Genomic DNA, 19,808 nt, shown 5'->3' with positions numbered 1-19,808 from the left:
TCCAAAACAGTACGATCTCTGTCGCCATGTGTAGTTTAATAGCGTTTTTGGAGCAGTGGCTTCTTCCTTGCTGAGCCGCCTTTCAGGTTATGTCGATATAGGACTCATTTTACTGTGGATATAGATACTTTTCTACCTGTTTCCTCCAGCATCTTCACAAGGTCACTTGCTGTTGTTCCGGGATTGATTTGCGGTTTTCAGTGCGTTCTCCTTCTTGACGGCTGCGTGGTCCCACGGTGTTTATACTTGCGTTTGTACAGATGAATGTGGTACCTTCAGGCGTTCAGGTGGTAGAGACTACCACCCCTTGTAGTGTAGTGACTGAGGGTCGAACACTAGGGCTGGTTTCCACGAGACAAATTAGCCTAGTCCTAGACTAAAAATATTCTCCATTGAAAAGTGATTCTTAGTCCAAAACCATTGGATTCATCTGGCCTCTAAATACCGTAACAGTGAACAAGGCAGCTGAAATGTCACCATGCATCTAGGAAAGCCACTTCTGATGTAGGACAGACTGACAGACACTGCTGTATTGGGGGGGGACTAGTCCTTTAACAGTGTGTGTGTGGTCTCTGTCTGCTCTATGTTTTATCATGATAAGAGAGGGGGGTGAGGGATTGGAGCTGGAGGAGGCTTGGTGACTGTCCCTAAACTGAATGAGTGATGGTAGTTTACAGAGTAAAAAGAGCATCAGTTCCAGTTTGGAGAATCCCCTGCACAGTCCTCAGTACAGCTATAGATCATCAACAAGAGAACGACACACTGCTTTACAAGCCAACACTAAGACCACCGAGAGAGAGAGAGAGAGGGAGAGAGAGAGAGAGAGAGAGAGAGAGAGAGAGAGAGAGAGCAACAGAAAGACAGCGAGAGACAGAGTCCAACACTCAATTACTCTGTGCCCATCATTCCAGCTGCAAGCCCTTTTGTTGGTTGTATATGTTGGGCCTGTGTGTGTGTGTGTGTGTGTGTGTGTGTGTGTGTGGGGGGGGGCCTCACCAGTTGGAACTCCCTGCGTCTGTCGTAGGCATCCTGGATGCCCGTGTCGGCCCACAGGGCCCGGATGGAGGGCAGGTACTGCAGGAAGACCCTGGTCTCCACCATGCCGTGGGCCATCCTGGCCGACCTCGTGTCAAACCCCATCATGGTCTCTCCGTGCCTCTGGTTGGACGCCTCTCCCCACGGGATGTGGAGCTTTTCTCTGGCATCCACCAACACACGCACCCCTGGGAGGGAGAGAGTTCACTGACTGTTAGCCAACTGAGCTAATGACTAGGCATGAAGTAGAAGGTCATGCTTCCACCAACACCCCTGGAGAGAGAGACCGAGGGGGGGTGGTGGTGGGGGGGGGGGGGCAAGGGAGCGAGAGCGAGGGACACAGTCATACACACAAACCTGTTTCTTCTGTAGTGCAAGAACACACTCAAATAGTTTTAGGCACATGCACTCACAGTACATGTTTTACTATCCTTGTGGGGACACAATATTCTTTCCCATTCCAACTCCTAACCCTAACATAGCCTTTATCTTTGTGGGGACCTTGGAAACATACATACATTTAATAGGGAGCCATTTGGGAGTGACTTTAGGGGTGTAATGGGTTCCACTGTTTCTCTGGTATATAAAACAGGGCTGTTGGTCCTCCTGAAACACACAGCCAGCTCACCCCCACACTGGTGACGTTATGGCTTAACCCGGGGCGGCAGGTAGCCTCGCGGCCAGAGGGGCGGCAGGTAGCCTCGCGGCCAGAGGGGCGGCAGGTAGCCTCGCGGTCAGAGGGGCGGCAGGTAGCCTCGCGGTCAGAGGGGTGGCAGGTAGCCTCGCGGTCAGAGGGGCGGCAGGTAGCCTCGCGGTCAGAGGGGCGGCAGGTAGCCTCGCGGTCAGAGGGGCGGCAGGTAGCCTCGCGGTCAGAGGGGCGGCAGGTAGCCTCGTGAATGAAATTGTTCTTAACTTGCCTAGTTATATAAAAGGTTAAAAAAATAAAGATTGCCACCTTACTGCTGTTGACATGGGTTGGTCCACGTGAAGTCTGCAGGGATGTGTCACTGTCTGGTGGTGTGGTGACCAGAGTGTGTGCGTGACACCAACTGCTGGTGATGGAGGTGGTGTGTGACTGAGTGTTTGTGTGTGGTTCCTGTGGTGAGAGGTGGGGCCCTCCTCCCCTTCCTTTCTCCTCTCTGTCAAACACACACACACACACACACACATCCTGAGACAGACAGCTCTGACAGTCTATCCTTAGCTGAGCCCAGGGACCTAGGTCGCCTACCCTCCTTGACCTGGCCTTGGCCTCAGCCCCTCTAATCAGCCCCTCTCTCTGGGGAGATTCTAGGAACCTGACAGACCAGTTCATGTCCTGCTGAGACTAAGAGTCAATCAAAGTCAGTCTTGTTGAAGTCAAAAGTGAAAATAGGGCTGAAACGGATAGTCAAGTCACCCAGAAACTGGGTCAAGGCAGGTCTACGGGAGGAGGCCCATAGACACCGTATCAAGTTTGAAGTTTATTTCTATGGAGTTTGATAAACTTGGTTTGAGGTTTAGAATTTCAAAACGGCCACCATGTTGCCAAAGGTTCTATGACAATGTTATTGTCTTCATGGAACATTTGGTGCCAACCAGGATGGCTCTGTAAAGTCTCCAAATGCCACACACAGAGAGAGAGAGAGCAGAGCCACATAGAGCTACAGCCTATAGATATCCCAGACCCCTACAGTAAGGAGTCATATATACAGGGTCCTGGTCTAAAGTAGTGCACTATAAAGGGAATGGGGTGTCATTTGGGATGAACGACAAGCACAGTACAGGGACACTACTACTACAGCCATAGAGGTTTTAATATTGTGTTAACTTCTTCGGGCTAGGGGGCAGTATTCGGAAGTTTGGATGAATGAGGTGCCCAAAGTAAACTGCCTGTTTCTCAGGCCCAGAAGCTAGGATATGCATATCATTTGTAGTATTGGATAGAAAACAGTAAAGTTTCCAAAACTGTTAAAATAATGTCTGTGAGTATAACAGAACTGATATGGCAGGCAAAAACCCAAGGACAATCCATACAGAATTTTCTTTTTTTCCCCAGCTCACATCTGATTACAATGGCTGGGAATAGGAATATAAAATGAAGTCCTCCCAGATTGCAGTTCCTAGGGCTTCCACTAGATGTCAACAGTCTTTAGAAAGCGTTTCAGGCTTGTTTTTTGAAAAATTAGCTAGAATTTGGAGTTTTTCTAAGTGGCTCCCATTTTGGCTGTAGTGTTTGTAGCGCATTCCGGTGAGTGCGCATAACTTCGTTATTTATCTCCAGTATTCTCCGTCTTAAATTGTATCATTTATTTACATAATAGGGTACCGGAGGATTGATTAGGAATGTTGTTTGACTTGTTTAGAAGAAGTTTATTGGTAACTTAAGGGATTCATTTTATATGCGTTTTGAACGAGGGAAACCGGTGGATTACTGAGTCAAGCTCGCCATTGAAACGTACTTTTTTGGGATATAAAGAAGGACTTTATCGAACAAAAGGACCATTTGTTATGTAGCTGGGACCCTTGTGATTGCAACCAGATGAAGATCTTCAAAAGGTAAGTGATTTATTTTAACACTATTTCTGACTTTCGTGATGCATCTGCTTGGTTGGAAAATATATGTAATGCTTTTGTGTGCGGGGCGCTGTCCTCAGATAATTGCATGGTGTGCTTTCGTCGTAAAGCCTTTTTGAAATCTGACGCGGCTGGATTAACAAGTTGTTAAGGTTTTAAATGTATGACACTTGTATTTTCATGAATGTTTAATATTAAGATTTCTGTAATTTGAATTTGGTGCTCTGCAATTTCACCGGATGTTGGCCAGGTGGGATGGTAGCTTCCCAATGATCCGTAAGAAGTTAACTGACAGTGATAAATAGAGAAGGACTAAAGGCACTGATAAGGAGTAGTATAATTAGACTGGCTGCCAGCTACAGACCACTGATAAGGAGAAGTATAATTAGACTGGCTGCCAGCTACAGACCAGTATTTCCATACCATAACAGACCAACAAATAGTTATAAGCAGAAGCAGCATATTTGCAGGAGGAAATGCTTTTGGCTGGCTCATTCATTTGTAAAGTGAGGATGGGGCGGCAGGTAGCCTAGTGTTTAGAGCATTGTACCAGTAATCAAGGGGGTTGCTGGATCGAATCCCCGAGCCGACAAGGTAAAAATCTGTCGTTCTGCCCCTGAACAAGGCAGTTAACCCACTGTTCCCCGGTAGGCCGTCATTGTAAATAAGAGTTTGTTCCTAACTGACTTGCCTAGTTAAATAAAAAGGTTTAAACATTTTATTTTTAAAATAAAACAATTATGATTTTTGCCACAACCTAATAAACCCCCCCAGATATTGACTACCAGGTAGAATGTATAGTACTGCATGAGGACACTATGGAGATTTAGTCAGAGAGTCACTCACTCACTCACTCACTCACTCACTCACTCACTCACTAAACAGGGCTGTTTTCCAGGGGCTCTCTCTCCCACTAAACAGGGCTGTTTTCCAGGTGCGCTCTCTCTCTCCCACTAAACAGGGCTGTTTTCCAGGGGCTCTCTCACACACACGGCCTGGGCTGTTGATGTAATAATGTAGGATAGGATCAATGGCAAAACATCCATCGCACGCATTAGGCTCCGATGCTAACGATCAATAGCCTACGTCCATAGAAACACATTAGCCACGATGCTAACGATCAATAGCCTACGCCCAAAGAAAAAACAGCCACGATGCTAACGATCAATAGCCTACGTCCATAGAAAAACATTAGTCACGATGCTAATGAGCCATCAAATATTAATGTATAAAAACACAGCTAAGGGTTTCGGAGGCCAGAACAGAGAGCCTCTCTGGGAGTTAGAGCACAGGGCTCACGGGTAATAATAGCTTCCTCCTTCCACAGTCTTATCACTGTTTAGTTCCTTTCTCTGCAGAGATTCAACTGTCATTTCTTTGAGAGTGAGCACACACGCGCACACACACACACACACACACAAAGAGAGAGAGACAAAAGACCGGAGGAGCTACAGAGACAGAATGACGGGGACATTCGAGTTCCTTGATGAATAATTATTAAAGGATCCTCTTGAGGATACCCTAGGATAGGGGGCGCCACAGCGCATTTTGAAAAAAAATCGTTCCCATTTTCAACGGCCTACTAATCAAACTCAGAAGCTAGGGCATGCATATGCTTATTATATATGGATAGAAAACATCCTAAAGTTTCTAAAACTGTTTGAATGGTGTCTGTGAGAATAACAGAACTCAAATGGCAGTCAAAACCCCGAGACCGATTGAAACAGGAAGTGGAATTCAGAATTGTGGACTCGACTTCTCATCTTTCCCTATAAATCACACCGTTAACCATGGTTCAGTGAGCACTTCCTATTGCTTCCACTAGATGTCGCCAGTCTTTTCACAGTGGTTTGAGCCTTATACAGTCGAAACTCAGTGAATGAGAGTCATTGGAAATTGGTCACAGGGGATGGGCCATCACCATTATGACGCCGGCGGCCATGTCTACCCCCAACTTTGGAAACGGTTTTAAAGGCAATGAAATCATCCCCCTCGAATCTTATTGGCTCTCTTGGTGTTACAGGCCCTGAAGATTAATGTTTTACAACGTTTGACATGTTTGAACGAACCTACAGGCGGGAGAATCTTATTTTATCCGGAACTTCAGCCCTGCGCTTGGAGAGAGCCCTAGGACGCGCTACCAACAGCAGGCTAATGGAACGTGAAGTATGGACTTTTTCGACCGAAAATACATCTGTTGTGGACCTGGGATGCTTTCTGATGAAGACAACTAAAGGTAGGCGATTATTGACAATATTATACAAGATGAGATGTGACATGCGATTGTTCCAAGATGGCGCCGAGCTCTGTATATTAGCTCATTTTCTGAGTATCGCATCTCCTTTTATCGCAAAGTGTGATTACCCAGTAAAGTTAATTTAAAATCTGGTATGACAGGTGTTCTCAAGAGATATTCATCTATAAATGTTAGATTGACAATATAAATTTAAAAAAATCGTTATCGGATAGTAATTTAGGGAATTGTAGCATTGTTTACCGGGACGCATTTCAGGGGAAATTATTTAGTCAACGTCAGACGCCGATGTAAAATGCTGTTTTTATATATAAATATGACCTTTATTGAACAAAAGAATGCATGCATTGTATAACATGATGTCCTAGGTGTGTCATCTGATGAAGTTTGTAAAAGGTTAGTGCTGCATTTAGCTGTTTTTTGATTATATGTGATGCAAGTGGTTGGTCGGAAAATGGCTATGAAGCTGCTTTTTACGATGGACTCATCTAACATAATCTAATGATTTGCTTTTCCTGTAAAACCTTTTTGAAATCGGACGACGTGGGTCGATTCAGGAGAGGTGTATCTATAAAAAAAAAATATATATATATATATATATATATATTTTTTTTTTATTATGATTTTTTTTAATGCTAATTGGCAATATGATTTTTCGCTGGATTTTGATCCCGCTGACGGGATGAGACGCTGGAGAGGTTAAAGGGGATTATAAATGCACCAATTAAATAACTCTCTGGGGATCAATCAGTAAATGAAGGTCTGAAGAGACTTCCAATAGGTAAAAGATGAGCAGGTCTTTCAGACAACGTCAAACATTCAAAAGGCTTGTGTGTTGTTGATGATGGGAAGCCAGACATCCTGTCAATCCCCAGCCTATTACCAAGAAACATATTGTATCGGCACCATAGTGTCGCGATTCGATACGCATCACGACTCATGATACGACATGTACTGAGATTCTATACTGCGGTTTTAACGTGTTTTTCGATGATCCGAACATACTGCTCACTAAATGTCTGCTGCAGAAGGATGAGAGAGAGATAATAAAAACGAGTTTGATCAGTCATGGAAATAAAAGTGCTGGAAACACATTGGATCACTAATTAAAAACAGAAGACGGAGGCCAAGCTATAGGAGAATTAATACTGAAGACAAGCGCTACCTAGCAGCTAACATTAGCTACCTAGCAACTAAAAGCATTTGAATCGATATAATATTGTCAAAAATAATACATTGAATACTCTAATGTATCCATTTTTCTCCCATCCCTGGAAGTCAGACAGTGTTCTCCCCAGATTCTGCTAGGTGGGGTACCTGAAACAGACACTACAGCTGACAACATGAAAACACTGAATAGACACTTAAGTTTAGGGTCTGAGGTTTCTTGGTAGACTGTGCCTAATGATGTTATTACACACAAAATATACCACACACACACACACACACACACACACACAGGAAGTGATCACCTGAGTGGTTGACACTAAGGACAGGAGGTGTGGTGTACTGTTTCACGTCAGTGGAATTCTGAGTATTTCCCTTGATGCAATCTCCAGTCATTGTTTTCAAATGACCTTTGACCTCTAGACAGCAGCTAACAAACACCGCCGAGGCTCTTTCGTCACCGCCGCCGAGGCTCTTTCGTCACCGCCGCCGAGGCTCTTTCGTCACCGCCGCCGAGGCTCTTTCGTCACCGCCGCCGAGGCTCTTTCGTCACCGCCGCCGAGGCTCTTTCGTCACCGCCGCCGAGGCTCTTTCGTCACCGCCGCCGAGGCTCTTTCGTCACCGCCGCCGAGGCTCTTTCGTCACCGCCACATCCATACCAGAACAAGCCCTGACCCAGCAGAAACACTTGGCTGCAGGGGAAGTAATGGAGCATTGGCTCTGCGAGGTACACAGAGGGTTTCTCCTGGCTGGCACACAGCACAGTTATTCAATGTTGTGTAGAATGCCAACTGACATTGTTCTCTCTCTACACGACACAGAATGATGTACCAGTATGCTGTAAAGAAACAATCCCTTCCCAATGTTCCATAAAAGTCAGAATCACATTTCCTTTCTGGAGTCCCTTAGGGCCGAACAGGCACAGCTTCACACACACACACACACACACACACACACACACACACACACACACACACACACACACACACACACACACAGTCTCCTAGCGCAGTAGTCATTAAGAGGCTGCGGGAGGGTAAACAGGATACAAACAACATGCATGGCTGAGACAAGGCAGCAGCCTCTGTGGATCAGAGCAGAGGGCTGAGACGAGGCAGCAGCCTCTGTGGATCAGAGCAGAGGGCTGAGACGAGGCAGCAGCCTCTGTGGATCAGAGCAGAGGGCTGAGACGAGGCAGCAGCCTCTGTGGATCAGAGCAGAGGGCTGAGACGAGGCAGCAGCCTCTGTGGATCAGAGCAGAGGCAGCAGCAGCCTCTGTGGATCAGAGCAGAGGCAGCAGCAGCCTCTGTGGATCAGAGCAGAGGCAGCAGCAGCCTCTGTGGATCAGAGCAGAGGCAGCAGCAGCCTCTGTGGATCAGAGCAGAGGCAGCAGCAGCCTCTGTGGATCAGAGCAGAGGCAGCAGCAGCCTCTGTGGATCAGAGCAGAGGCAGCAGCAGCCTCTGTGGATCAGAGCAGAGGCAGCAGCAGCCTCTGTGGATCAGAGCAGAGGCAGCAGCAGCCTCTGTGGATCAGAGCAGAGGCAGCAGCAGCCTCTGTGGATCAGAGCAGAGGCAGCAGCAGCCTCTGTGGATCAGAGCAGAGGCAGCAGCAGCCTCTGTGGATCAGAGCAGAGGCAGCAGCAGCCTCTGTGGATCAGAGCAGAGGCAGCAGCAGCCTCTGTGGATCAGAGCAGAGGCAGCAGCAGCCTCTGTGGATCAGAGCAGAGGCAGCAGCAGCCTCTGTGGATCAGAGCAGAGGCAGCAGCAGCCTCTGTGGATCAGAGCAGAGGCAGCAGCAGCCTCTGTGGATCAGAGCAGAGGCAGCAGCAGCCTCTGTGGATCAGAGCAGAGGCAGCAGCAGCCTCTGTGGATCAGAGCAGAGGCAGCAGCAGCCTCTGTGGATCAGAGCAGAGGCAGCAGCAGCCTCTGTGGATCAGAGCAGAGGCAGCAGCAGCCTCTGTGGATCAGAGCAGAGGCAGCAGCAGCCTCTGTGGATCAGAGCAGAGGCAGCAGCAGCCTCTGTGGATCAGAGCAGAGGCAGCAGCAGCCTCTGTGGATCAGAGCAGAGGCAGCAGCAGCCTCTGTGGATCAGAGCAGAGGCAGCAGCAGCCTCTGTGGATCAGAGCAGAGGCAGCAGCAGCCTCTGTGGATCAGAGCAGAGGCAGCAGCAGCCTCTGTGGATCAGAGCAGAGGCAGCAGCAGCCTCTGTGGATCAGAGCAGAGGCAGCAGCAGCCTCTGTGGATCAGAGCAGAGGCAGCAGCAGCCTCTGTGGATCAGAGCAGAGGCAGCAGCAGCCTCTGTGGATCAGAGCAGAGGCAGCAGCAGCCTCTGTGGATCAGAGCAGAGACAGCAGCAGCCTCTGTGGATCAGAGCAGAGGGCTGAGACGAGGCAGCAGCAGCCTCTGTGGATCAGAGCAGAGGGCTGAGACGAGGCAGCAGCCGCCTCTGTGGATCAGAGCAGAGGGCTGAGACGAGGCAGCAGCCTCTGTGGATCAGAGCAGAGGGCTGAGACGAGGCAGCAGCAGCCTTTGTGGATCAGAGCAGAGGGCTGAGACGAGGCAGCAGCCTCTGTGGATCAGAGCAGAGGGCTGAGACGAGGCAGCAGCCTCTGTGGATCAGAGCAGAGGGCTGAGACGAGGCAGAAGCAGCCTTTGTGGATCAGAGCAGAGGGCTGAGACGAGGCAGCAGCAGCCTCTGTGGATCAGAGCAGAGGGCTGAGACGAGGCAGCAGCCGCCTCTGTGGATCAGAGCAGAGGGCTGAGACGAGGCAGCAGCCTCTGTGGATCAGAGCAGAGGGCTGAGACGAGGCAGCAGCAGCCTTTGTGGATCAGAGCAGAGGGCTGAGACGAGGCAGTAGCCTCTGTGGATCAGAGCAGAGGGCTGAGACGAGGCAGCAGCAGCCTTTGTGGATCAGAGCAGAGGGCTGAGACGAGGCAGCAGCAGCCTTTGTGGATCAGAGCAGAGGGCTGAGACGAGGCAGCAGCCTCTGTGGATCAGAGCAGAGGGCTGAGACGAGGCAGCAGCAGCCTTTGTGGATCAGAGCAGAGGGCTGAGACGAGGCAGCAGCCTCTGTGGATCAGAGCAGAGGGCTGAGACGAGGCAGCAGCAGCCTCTGTGGATCAGAGCAGATGACAGGCTCAAATGGAACCCGATTCCTTACATCAGGGTTTCCCTTCTCTCTCTCCTTGGGCCCTAAACTGCCACACCGGATTCAATTAGACAACTAATCATCAAGTCTTTGACTTTGGCACATAGGGCTCTGCTCAAACATAGTGCACTATGTAGGGAATAGGGTGGCATTGGGGACGCAGAGGCAGGATCAGCTCAGGGCTTACAGGGTATCAACCAGTTATTCAGACAGGACTAAACAGATATTCAGACAGGACTAGCCAGTTATTCAGACAGGACTAAACAGATATTCAGAAAGGACTAGCCAGTTATTAAGACAGAACTAAACAGATATTCAGACAGGACTAAACAGATTGACTCCTGGAAATCAACCTGTTCTATCAAACCCAAAGACCACAGACCAGGGCTGTCCAACCCTCTTCCTGGAGATCTACCATCCTGTGGGTTCAGTCCAACCCTCTTCCTGGAGATCTACCATCCTGTGGGTTCAGTCCAACCCTCTTCCTGGAGATCTACCATCCTGTGGGTTCAGTCCAACCCTCTTCCTGGAGATCTACCATCCTGTGGGTTCAGTCCAACCCTCTTCCTGGAGATCTACCGTCCTGTGGGTTCAGTCCAACCCTCTTCCTGGAGATCTACCATCCTGTGGGTTCAGTCCAACCCTCTTCCTGGAGATCTAACGTCCTGTGGGTTCAGTCCAACCCTCTTCCTGGAGATCTACCATCCTGTGGGTTCAGTCCAACCCTCTTCCTGGAGATCTAACGTCCTGTGGGTTCAGTCCAACCCTCTTCCTGGAGATCTACCATCCTGTGGGTTCAGTCCAACCCTCTTCCTGGAGATCTAACGTCCTGTGGGTTCAGTCCAACCCTCTTCCTGGAGATCTACCATCCTGTGGGTTCAGTCCAACCCTCTTCCTGAAGATCTAACGTCCTGTGGGTTCAGTCCAACCCTCTTCCTGGAGATCTAACGTCCTGTGGGTTCAGTCCAACCCTCTTCCTGGAGATCTACCATCCTGTGGGTTCAGTCCAACCCTCTTCCTGGAGATCTACCATCCTGTGGGTTTTCAGTCCAACCCTAATTTAAACACACCTGATTCTACTAATTAGCTGCTCAACAAGACCTTAACTAGCTGAATCAGATATGCTAAATTAGGGTTGGACTGAAAACCTACAGGACAGTAGATCTCCAGGAAGAGGGTTGGACTGAACCCACAGGATGGTAGATCTCCAGGAAGAGGGTTGGACTGAACCCACAGGATGGTAGATCTCCAGGAAGAGGGTTGGACTGAACCCACAGGACGGTAGATCTCCAGGAAGAGGGTTGGACTGAACCCACAGGATGGTAGATCTCCAGGAAGAGGGTTGGACTGAACCCACAGGATGGTAGATCTCCAGGAAGAGGGTTGGACTGAACCCACAGGATGGTAGATCTCCAGGAAGAGGGTTGGACTGAACCCACAGGATGGTAGATCTCCAGGAAGAGGGTTGGACTGAACCCACAGGATGGTAGATCTCCAGGAAGAGGGTTGGACTGAACCCACAGGATGGTAGATCTCCAGGAAGAGGGTTGGACTGAACCCACAGGATGGTAGATCTCCAGGAAGAGAGTTGGGCAACCCTGTCCTAGACTGAACAGGTGTTCATAGCACATATTCACAAAGCATCTCAGAGTAGGAGACAGTGCTGGTCTAGGATCAGTTCTGCCTATTAGATCAATGAATAACACAGGGGTATCTGATCCTAGATCAGCACAGACTCAGAGGCTTTAAAATAAAGTTGTTCTAACATCTCTGTTTAATAACTGAAAGTGATGACTCACTGCTGGGAGAGTTCAGCCTAGATCTAACACCACCCTTCCATCCATCTATGACCTCACAAGAGGAAGTGCAACACTCGAGGCCCCTGCTAGCTCCTCACGAGTCGGCTGGACCAAAATCTGCCAATGTCATTAATGCTACAAAACGCATGTTGGCCCACATGGCACCCTATTCCCCATATAGTGCACTACTTCTGACCAGACCCCCTATGGGCCCAGGTCAAAAAGTAGTACACTATCTAGGGAACAGGGTGGCACGTCTAGAGTTAGGCTATAGTATCCAGACATGCACTAGGCTGTTCTTCCAGAGAGACAAAGGGAGGGGAGATAGTATCACTTCTTAGGGATAAAATACAGTGCAGAAAAACAGGCCTGTAGAATGTAAATAAGTAGAACAAGATTTAGGAGACAGGGACAGACCATTTATTTAGCTAAAACACACACACACACACCCCCCTCAGGTCAGAAATGAAGACTTAATGGAGGTAGATTTAGAGATGGATTAAAGAATTTCAATCATAACATGATGAGCCATGGCCCTTTGTTTACAAATAGAAGACAGATGAGATAACGTCCTAAAAACAGGCCTTTGACCACCAGGTCTATAGGCTATATCTATATTTCCTGTCTGAGGGACGCTGACGATGAGAATAGAGCAGCGTCATCAGGGGCTTCGTCCCCAAATGGTGCACTACTTTTTACATTTTTTTAAAACATTTTAGTCATTTTAGCAGACGCTCTTATCCAGAGCGACTTACAGTAGTGAGTGCATACATTTCATAATTTTTTTCCCCCTTTCCCATACTACTTTATACCAGGGTCCATAGGGCGCTGGTTAAAACGTTAGTACAGTGTATAGGGAGCTATTTGGGACGAACCTCAGGACTCACATCATTCATCTGTCATAGAAGACAATACACAGCGTTCCTCATGGGGATCCTGCCTGGGCTCAGCCAATCACCCTCAGTTAGGACCTAACCTCCTGTCTGTCTGAGATATAAATTGGAATGGCCGATTAATTAGGGCCGATTTCAAGAATTCATAACAATCGGTAATCGGTATTTTTGGCCACCGATGTCATTTATTATTATTTTTTTTTTAACTTTTTTTAACTAGGCAAGTCAGTTAAAGAACACATTCTTATTTTTAATGACGGCCTAGGAACGGTGGGTTAACTGCCTTGTTCAGGGGCAGAACAACAGATTTTTACCTTGTCAGCTTGAGGATGCAACCTTACGTTAACTAGCCCAACGCTCTAACCACCTGCTTTACGTTGCCAAGGTAAGTTGCTAGCTAGCATTAAACTTATCTTATAAAAAACAATCAATCAATCATAATCACTAGTTAACTACACATGGTTGATGATATTACTAGTTTATCTAACGTGTCCTGCGTTGCATATAATCGATGTGGTGCGCATTCACGAAAAAGGACCGTCATTGCTCCAACGTGTACCTAACCATAAACATCAATGTCTTTCTTAAAAATCAATACACAAGTATATATTTTTAAACCTGCATATTTAGCTAAAAGAAATCCAGGTTAGCAGGCAATATTAACCAGGTGAAATTGTGTCAGTTCTCTTGCGTTCGTTGCACGCAGAGTCAGGGTATACAGAATCTGTCTCGTTGCGAACTAATTTGCCAGAATTTTACGGAACTATGAAATAACATTGTAGGTTGTGCGATGTAACAGGAATATTTAGACTTACGGATGCCACCCGTTAGATAAAATACGGAACGGTTCCGTATGTCACTGAAAGAATAATATTTTCGAGATGCTAGTTTCGGGATTTGACCATATTAATGACCTAAGGTTTATTATATTATAGTTAAGTCTATGATTTGATATTTGATAGAGCAGTCTGACTGAGCGGTGGTAGGCAGCAGCAGGCTTGTAATAGTCAAAGATATATGGTTTAGAGAGAAATAGTGGACACGTCATAATTCCTGTAATAACTTGCGGCTGAACTTGAAAGGGGTTCCTTCGTTATTTTACCGTTCATGTCTTCCATAGAGAATGTCTTGATCTACTTCAAATAAGGTCTGTGTTTTGTGCTTAAACCGCCTCGGCGTTTTGATACCCGTGTAAATCTCCCTAGGTAACGTTTGTCAACATATTTTCATAAATCCACTCTACAAAACAAATTATCTTCGCTTATATTGATCAGAGTTATATCCTATGGATATCTACACAGTTATAAAATTGGCAAGGTGGTGTAAGCCTAAACCAAACACAGACCTTATTTTAAGTTAATCTAAAAATATCCTATGGAATAAATGAAGGAACCGCTTTTCAGATTTTGCTAGACGGTGTCATGGGAATTATGACTCGCACTTTGGTAGTCAATTCTTACCATGCCCATTATTAAAATAGGATTTCCTGCATATAGAAATTACAGTTTTTGTTTTCAGCATTCATCACAGTTAACTTAAATTCTATTTTTATTATTCAAACAGTTGAGAGTATTTGTCTCCTAAGCAGACTCTTCAGTATCGTTGTCACTTCAGAGCTGTGTGTGTGTGTGTGTGTGTGTGTGTGTGTGTGTGTGTGTGTGTGTGTATGTATGTATGTATATAAATATATATATATACACATACATACACACACATATTAAAATATACACATATTAAAATAAAAGCATAATAATAATCGCCCGATTAATCAGTATAGGCTTTTTTTGGTCCTCCAATAATCGGTATCGGCGGTGAAAAATCCTAATCGGTCGACCTCAAATAAATAAATATATCCCCCTCCTTCATGCATTTCACAGTAAGGATATGACATCATCGTGTGAGGCTGGGAACCCCCTGCACCCACCCACACAGACAGAGCTACTGGGGACATCCTCTGTCTGATGAACAAATAACAGTAAAGTACCCATCTAAAATGAACACAATGACTCAACATGGTCCTTTAATAGGAGTTGTAAGAAACGGTGTGTGCACCTGTCAAGAAGACATTAATGGAAGAGTTTAGTCTATGTATGACAGATCTAAGATAAATAGCTTCATTGTGATCAATGACTCACAAAGGAAAAGTTGTCAAAAAAACACAATGACTATAATTGTATAGTTGACAATTAATTTATTTCCTCAGGACTGCTACACTAACAAACCAGTGTGTTCCAGGAAACCTAAAGTAGTCTGCGTAATGAACAAAGTAGCCAACTAGGGGGGGGGAAACCACCCAGAGTGGTTCCCCCCCGCATAAAATATGTTTGTTTACATAACAGGAGTTATCTGACTGTGGTACTGCTGTACATCTCTGGTAATATCGTTGACTAGTGTGTGCAGGGCTGGGTTGTCACGACTATCAGACCAGGTATGACCACGCAAGTTGGAGGCAGAAACACCCCTCATGTTCTCTCTCTTCAGATTTTATACAGCTAAGCCTAATGCCTCAGTCTACCAAAACATGACTGAAATCCACTGGTGTTGAACTTTCAACTAAACACTCAACATTCGGGGGGCTTCGACAAGTAAAGATTATTTACAGTAAAATAAGAAATAGCTAGGTAAGAAACAAAGTAGCCAATTGATCTAGCTAGCAAGTTTGACAGACTGAATACAAACAATTGGAATATGAGTGATCACATCTTATCGCTGCCTCAAAACAACATGGTCTCGAGTTGCCCTATAAAGGACGCAGTGCTTCCGCGCATGGGCGTCGTAACTGGTTAAAATGCTGAAGCCCAAAAAATAACTGCCACATTTTTAAGGGGATGTACTTTTAACGAAAATCCTGTTACTGAAGGTATATCAATAATCCGTGATTCCTTGTCCATCGGTCCCGATTGTATAATGTGTGGATATCTGTATGGAAACTGCCTGAACCTAACTTTTCTCCAAACCGGTGCCTATAATAACTCTGCTGTGATTGACAGTGGTAGGCTATGCGGAAGCGCGTCTTGTATACTGTCTACCACAGCAGAGTCGCCACGTTTACAGACGGGCCGTGGCAACCGGCAAAGGTCTCATAGAGTTCAATAACAGTAGGGCGGCGTGTGCCAAAACGGAAGTGGCAAGGTTCGTGGTGCTCGCTCACAGCTGGCTCAGCACCAGAAGATGAAATTAGCTGAAGTCTTGAGCGGCCGTAGCACATGGTGACCAATTCACAGAGTTCATCTTGCCAACCAATCAAACAATGTTTTAATGACAATATTCAAGCTGACAACAACCGGGACCGCTCGTCTCTACACGGTAGCCAGATTTTCTCGCGGTTCAACTGCCATTTAGTGCTGCTCGTGTGTAAACACCTTTATAGTGCAGGTTTGAAGAAACATTCTGTTCCAAGGTTTCTATCAGAGGAGGCTCATGGGAGGAACTATAGGAGGACGGATTCATTGTAATGGCTGGAATGGAATAAATGGAATGGTATCAAACATATGGAAACCACAGATTTGACTCAGTTCCATTCCAATGAGCCTGTCCTCCTATAGCTTCTCCCACCAGCCACCTCTTGTTTCTATAGCTACATATATTCACACATTATACACTGAACAAAAATATACATGCAACATGTAAAGTGCCGGTCCCATGTTTCATGAGCTGAAATAAAAAGATCCCAGAAATGTTCCATATGCACAAAAAGCACATTTCTCTCAAATGTTGTGCACAAATTTGTTTACACCCCTGTTATTGAGCATTTCTTCTTTGCCAAGAATTGAATGTTAATTTCTCTACCATAAGCCGCCTAGGTCATTTAATTTTTTGGGGACAGTATGTCCAACCGGCCTCACAACCGCAGACCACATGCATGGTGCGTCTGTGGGCGAGCGGTTTGCTGATGTCAGCGTTTTGAACAGAATGCCCCATGGTGGTGGGGCTATGGTATGGGCAGGCATAAGCTACCAGACAACGAACACAATTGCATTTTACAGGTGGCAATTTGAATGCACAGAGATACTGTGACGAGTTCCTGAGGCCCATTTTTTAAGGTATCTGTGACCAACAGATGAATCTGTATTCCAGTCGTGAAATCCATAGATTAGGGCCTAACGAATTTATTTCAATTCACTTATGTTCTTCTATGAACTAACTCAGTAAAATATTTAATAGTTGCGTTTATATTTTCGTTCAGTATACACTCCGTACCAACGAACAAGGAGTTACTAATTACATATTTGCCTTCAGTAACCACCCTAAACATTTTCAACAGTTTATTATCCGTCTCCACATTTGAATCCCTTAGGATGCCCATCCTCGTATACGGTTAGGTTTCCATAACATGAAAAGTCAGATATATGGCATGACGTTTTCTAAAATATGTTTAATGATGGTTATGATATACTTCATCTAGTTATATCCGCTGTGATTAAAACAATTTTAAGCTTTCTGATTTCCAAATTAGCTACCAAGTTATTTCACTATGACTGTTCAAGATTCATGTTTCTAAAAACACTCAAATAAGTGTATAAATAAGTTAACTACAGCAACAAAGCTAGCTATCGCATTAGCTAGCCAAAGCTTACTGCTAGCTGGTAAACTGCCTGATAAAAACAGCTGATAAACTGTCATACTATTTTCCAACCCCTGAATAATACTGACATGGGACAAACAATACGCGTGATATCAGGAGATATACTTAGACAACTGAATCATGTTCAATGGGAAACCCCGCTCTGTCTGTGTGGCCTCATCTCTTCAAATCCCACTGTGCACAAACACTTTCAAATAACATGGGCGTTTCTTCTAGCTTTGTGTGTGTTAGCTAGCTAACTAGGCTAGCGAAGAAACAGATGTGAGTACGCCCGTCCTCTCAACATAGCTAGTTAGCAAACATACCAAGCACAAGTTACGGCTACTGTTAGCATGCTAGCTAGCTGGCTACTTCCCACTCAGACATGAACTCTTGAACAGAGCAAATAAGTCAACAAAGGCCCCGAAAAACTCACCAGTGGCGTTTTATAAAGTACAACGAACAACCTAAGGTGCCTTACCTTTAATTACATTACTAAAAATCGTGGCCTTGAACTCTTCTTTGGCCCTTTGATCGAAGTCCTGACCATGGATGATGCGCATCTGCTTCAGGAAAGTGGACTTGCCGCTTTCTCCCGCTCCGAGTAGCAGAATCTTCACCAGCCGCTTCACATACGTCTTATCCCGCGAAATACTTTTGTCTATTTCTTTAGATTTCCTTAATTGTTCTGCCTCGTTACTCGTGAGGAGACAGTTTGGAAAACATACAGATAAAACGGACCGGGACGGCAGGAAATCCGCCATCTTTGAAACAACTTCATCGATACAGTAGAGAGAGTTGGTTTGAGGCTAGCGACTAGAGTCTACTCGCGGACGGGGCGGGGCGCGATTACGATAACGTGGGTGTGTGAGCGCGCACAGGGCTAGCACAATGAGGGGGTTCGTTTATCTGGCCTGGTTACCGCGGTGTGTGGAGTTTAAACCGAGTGAAAAGTGATTGCATTCGTTTTGGAACCGGGCTGCCTCCCGGGCCTGAGCCAGGTAACCCGCTCTGGCCGACGACGGCGAAGTCGGCTGAAAACAAAAGTGACGTATTCAAGCACATGGAGTGATGAATAGGGTTCTGTATTTTACATACAAAAGTGATTGCTTTTGATAAAAACGATTTATCTGCCTTCCCAATGAAAACTAGTATGAAAATTCTTACATTTATTTTATGGAAAAGAGATGAATGTTTTTGGACGATGCACCTAGCTGCCTTGTTGACAACATGACCGAGCGGCGCAGATTGCTGTTTGATTTGAGAAGGCTGCTCCTCCCTCGCAGTTTTCGCCCGATGATGTGACGGGCCATTGCCCGGTTCAACCCGGGCCAGTGTAATATAATTTTCTCAGTGTGAATAAACGTTTGGGCGGATGACAAAAGGTCTAGATTGCCCATATCCTCTAATTTTGTTTCACTTTGAAACCCACTCATTGCAATTTCTAGACTAACTGAAATTAATTGTTTTAGGCCAGTCTACAAATGTATTTATGGCTAGGGGAATTTCAATATAGGAATTTGTTCAAAAGGTAATTGCGAATAATAATTGATAACACAATTGAAAAATCATACCTTTAATACAGTAACAAACCATAGCCTACACACATTGTGCCTCACTTAGAAAGATGAGTCGCCATATTGGAGAAACAGCAACAAAATAAACAGTCCATGGTTGTATTTGATTAACGTTTTATTAAAAAGCATGAATTTCAACAAAGAAAGGCACGCAACAACAAGATTCACTCCGAACACTCTCGTCTACACTCAACCTCGCGGATGTGGTATCGTGGAGGTGAGGCTTCAGGAGGTGAGATATATATTGGTTACAACATGACAACACATCAGAAGGGTGCACTGCATGCAGGTCGTCATAATTTAATATCATGCATTTATCAGCAGTACCACCTGGGTGCGGTAGAGGGCAGTGTATACCCGGGGAGTCATGTCGGTCACGACACCACCTTCACCTTCACCTGTGGTGTCGTTTTTGGCACCATCTGTTGTTGAGGTAGGCTAGCCCTAGTTTACCTGTGAAATTCATAGGCCTAAATGAGAGATCAAATTCAAGTATATCTGTGACAAATTATTATTATTTTATCATCCAGTGAATTGATCGCAAAAAAAAGTTGCTTGTTTTTATCCTTTCTCTTTCACCACATTCCTGGGCGACAAATATTTTACGTGGATTTTTTAAATATTTTTATATTTCAATTGGCGATAATCCAAATACTGTTACATTTCAATTAAAGGTTTTACTGCCGTAATGCCACCAAATTGATAGCTGCTTGATGGTGTGACGTATGTATGTGTCACTGTCACAAGTAACAGGTTGTTAAACTAGAGTTTAGCCGAGCTGTCATTGGTTGATAAATCCGTCCTCGCTCATTCT

At 45.7% G+C, this 19,808-nt stretch overlaps 1 protein-coding gene across 1 annotated transcript in view; it reads right to left on the bottom strand.

Moving 5' to 3' along the window:
• The window catches only part of LOC106594878 (guanine nucleotide-binding protein subunit alpha-13), a 33,175-nt gene extending 14,929 nt beyond the window's left edge, over positions 1-18,246 (bottom strand). The window contains exons 1-2 of the mRNA XM_045715845.2: positions 17,899-18,246; positions 997-1,223 (exon numbers count right to left, since the gene is read on the bottom strand). Coding sequence (XP_045571801.1) covers positions 997-1,223; positions 17,899-18,181 — 510 coding nt within the window. The 5' untranslated portion in view covers positions 18,182-18,246. The remainder of the gene's footprint in view (positions 1-996; positions 1,224-17,898) is intronic.
• Between the last annotated feature and the right edge of the window lie 1,562 nt (positions 18,247-19,808).

The sequence above is a fragment of the Salmo salar genome, chromosome 03 (genome assembly GCF_965601325.2).
Source record: "Salmo salar chromosome 03, fSalSal1, whole genome shotgun sequence".
Lineage (NCBI taxonomy): Eukaryota > Metazoa > Chordata > Actinopteri > Salmoniformes > Salmonidae > Salmo > Salmo salar.
Note: the sequence above shows the minus strand (reverse complement) of the source record. Positions and strands in the feature narration are given on the sequence as shown.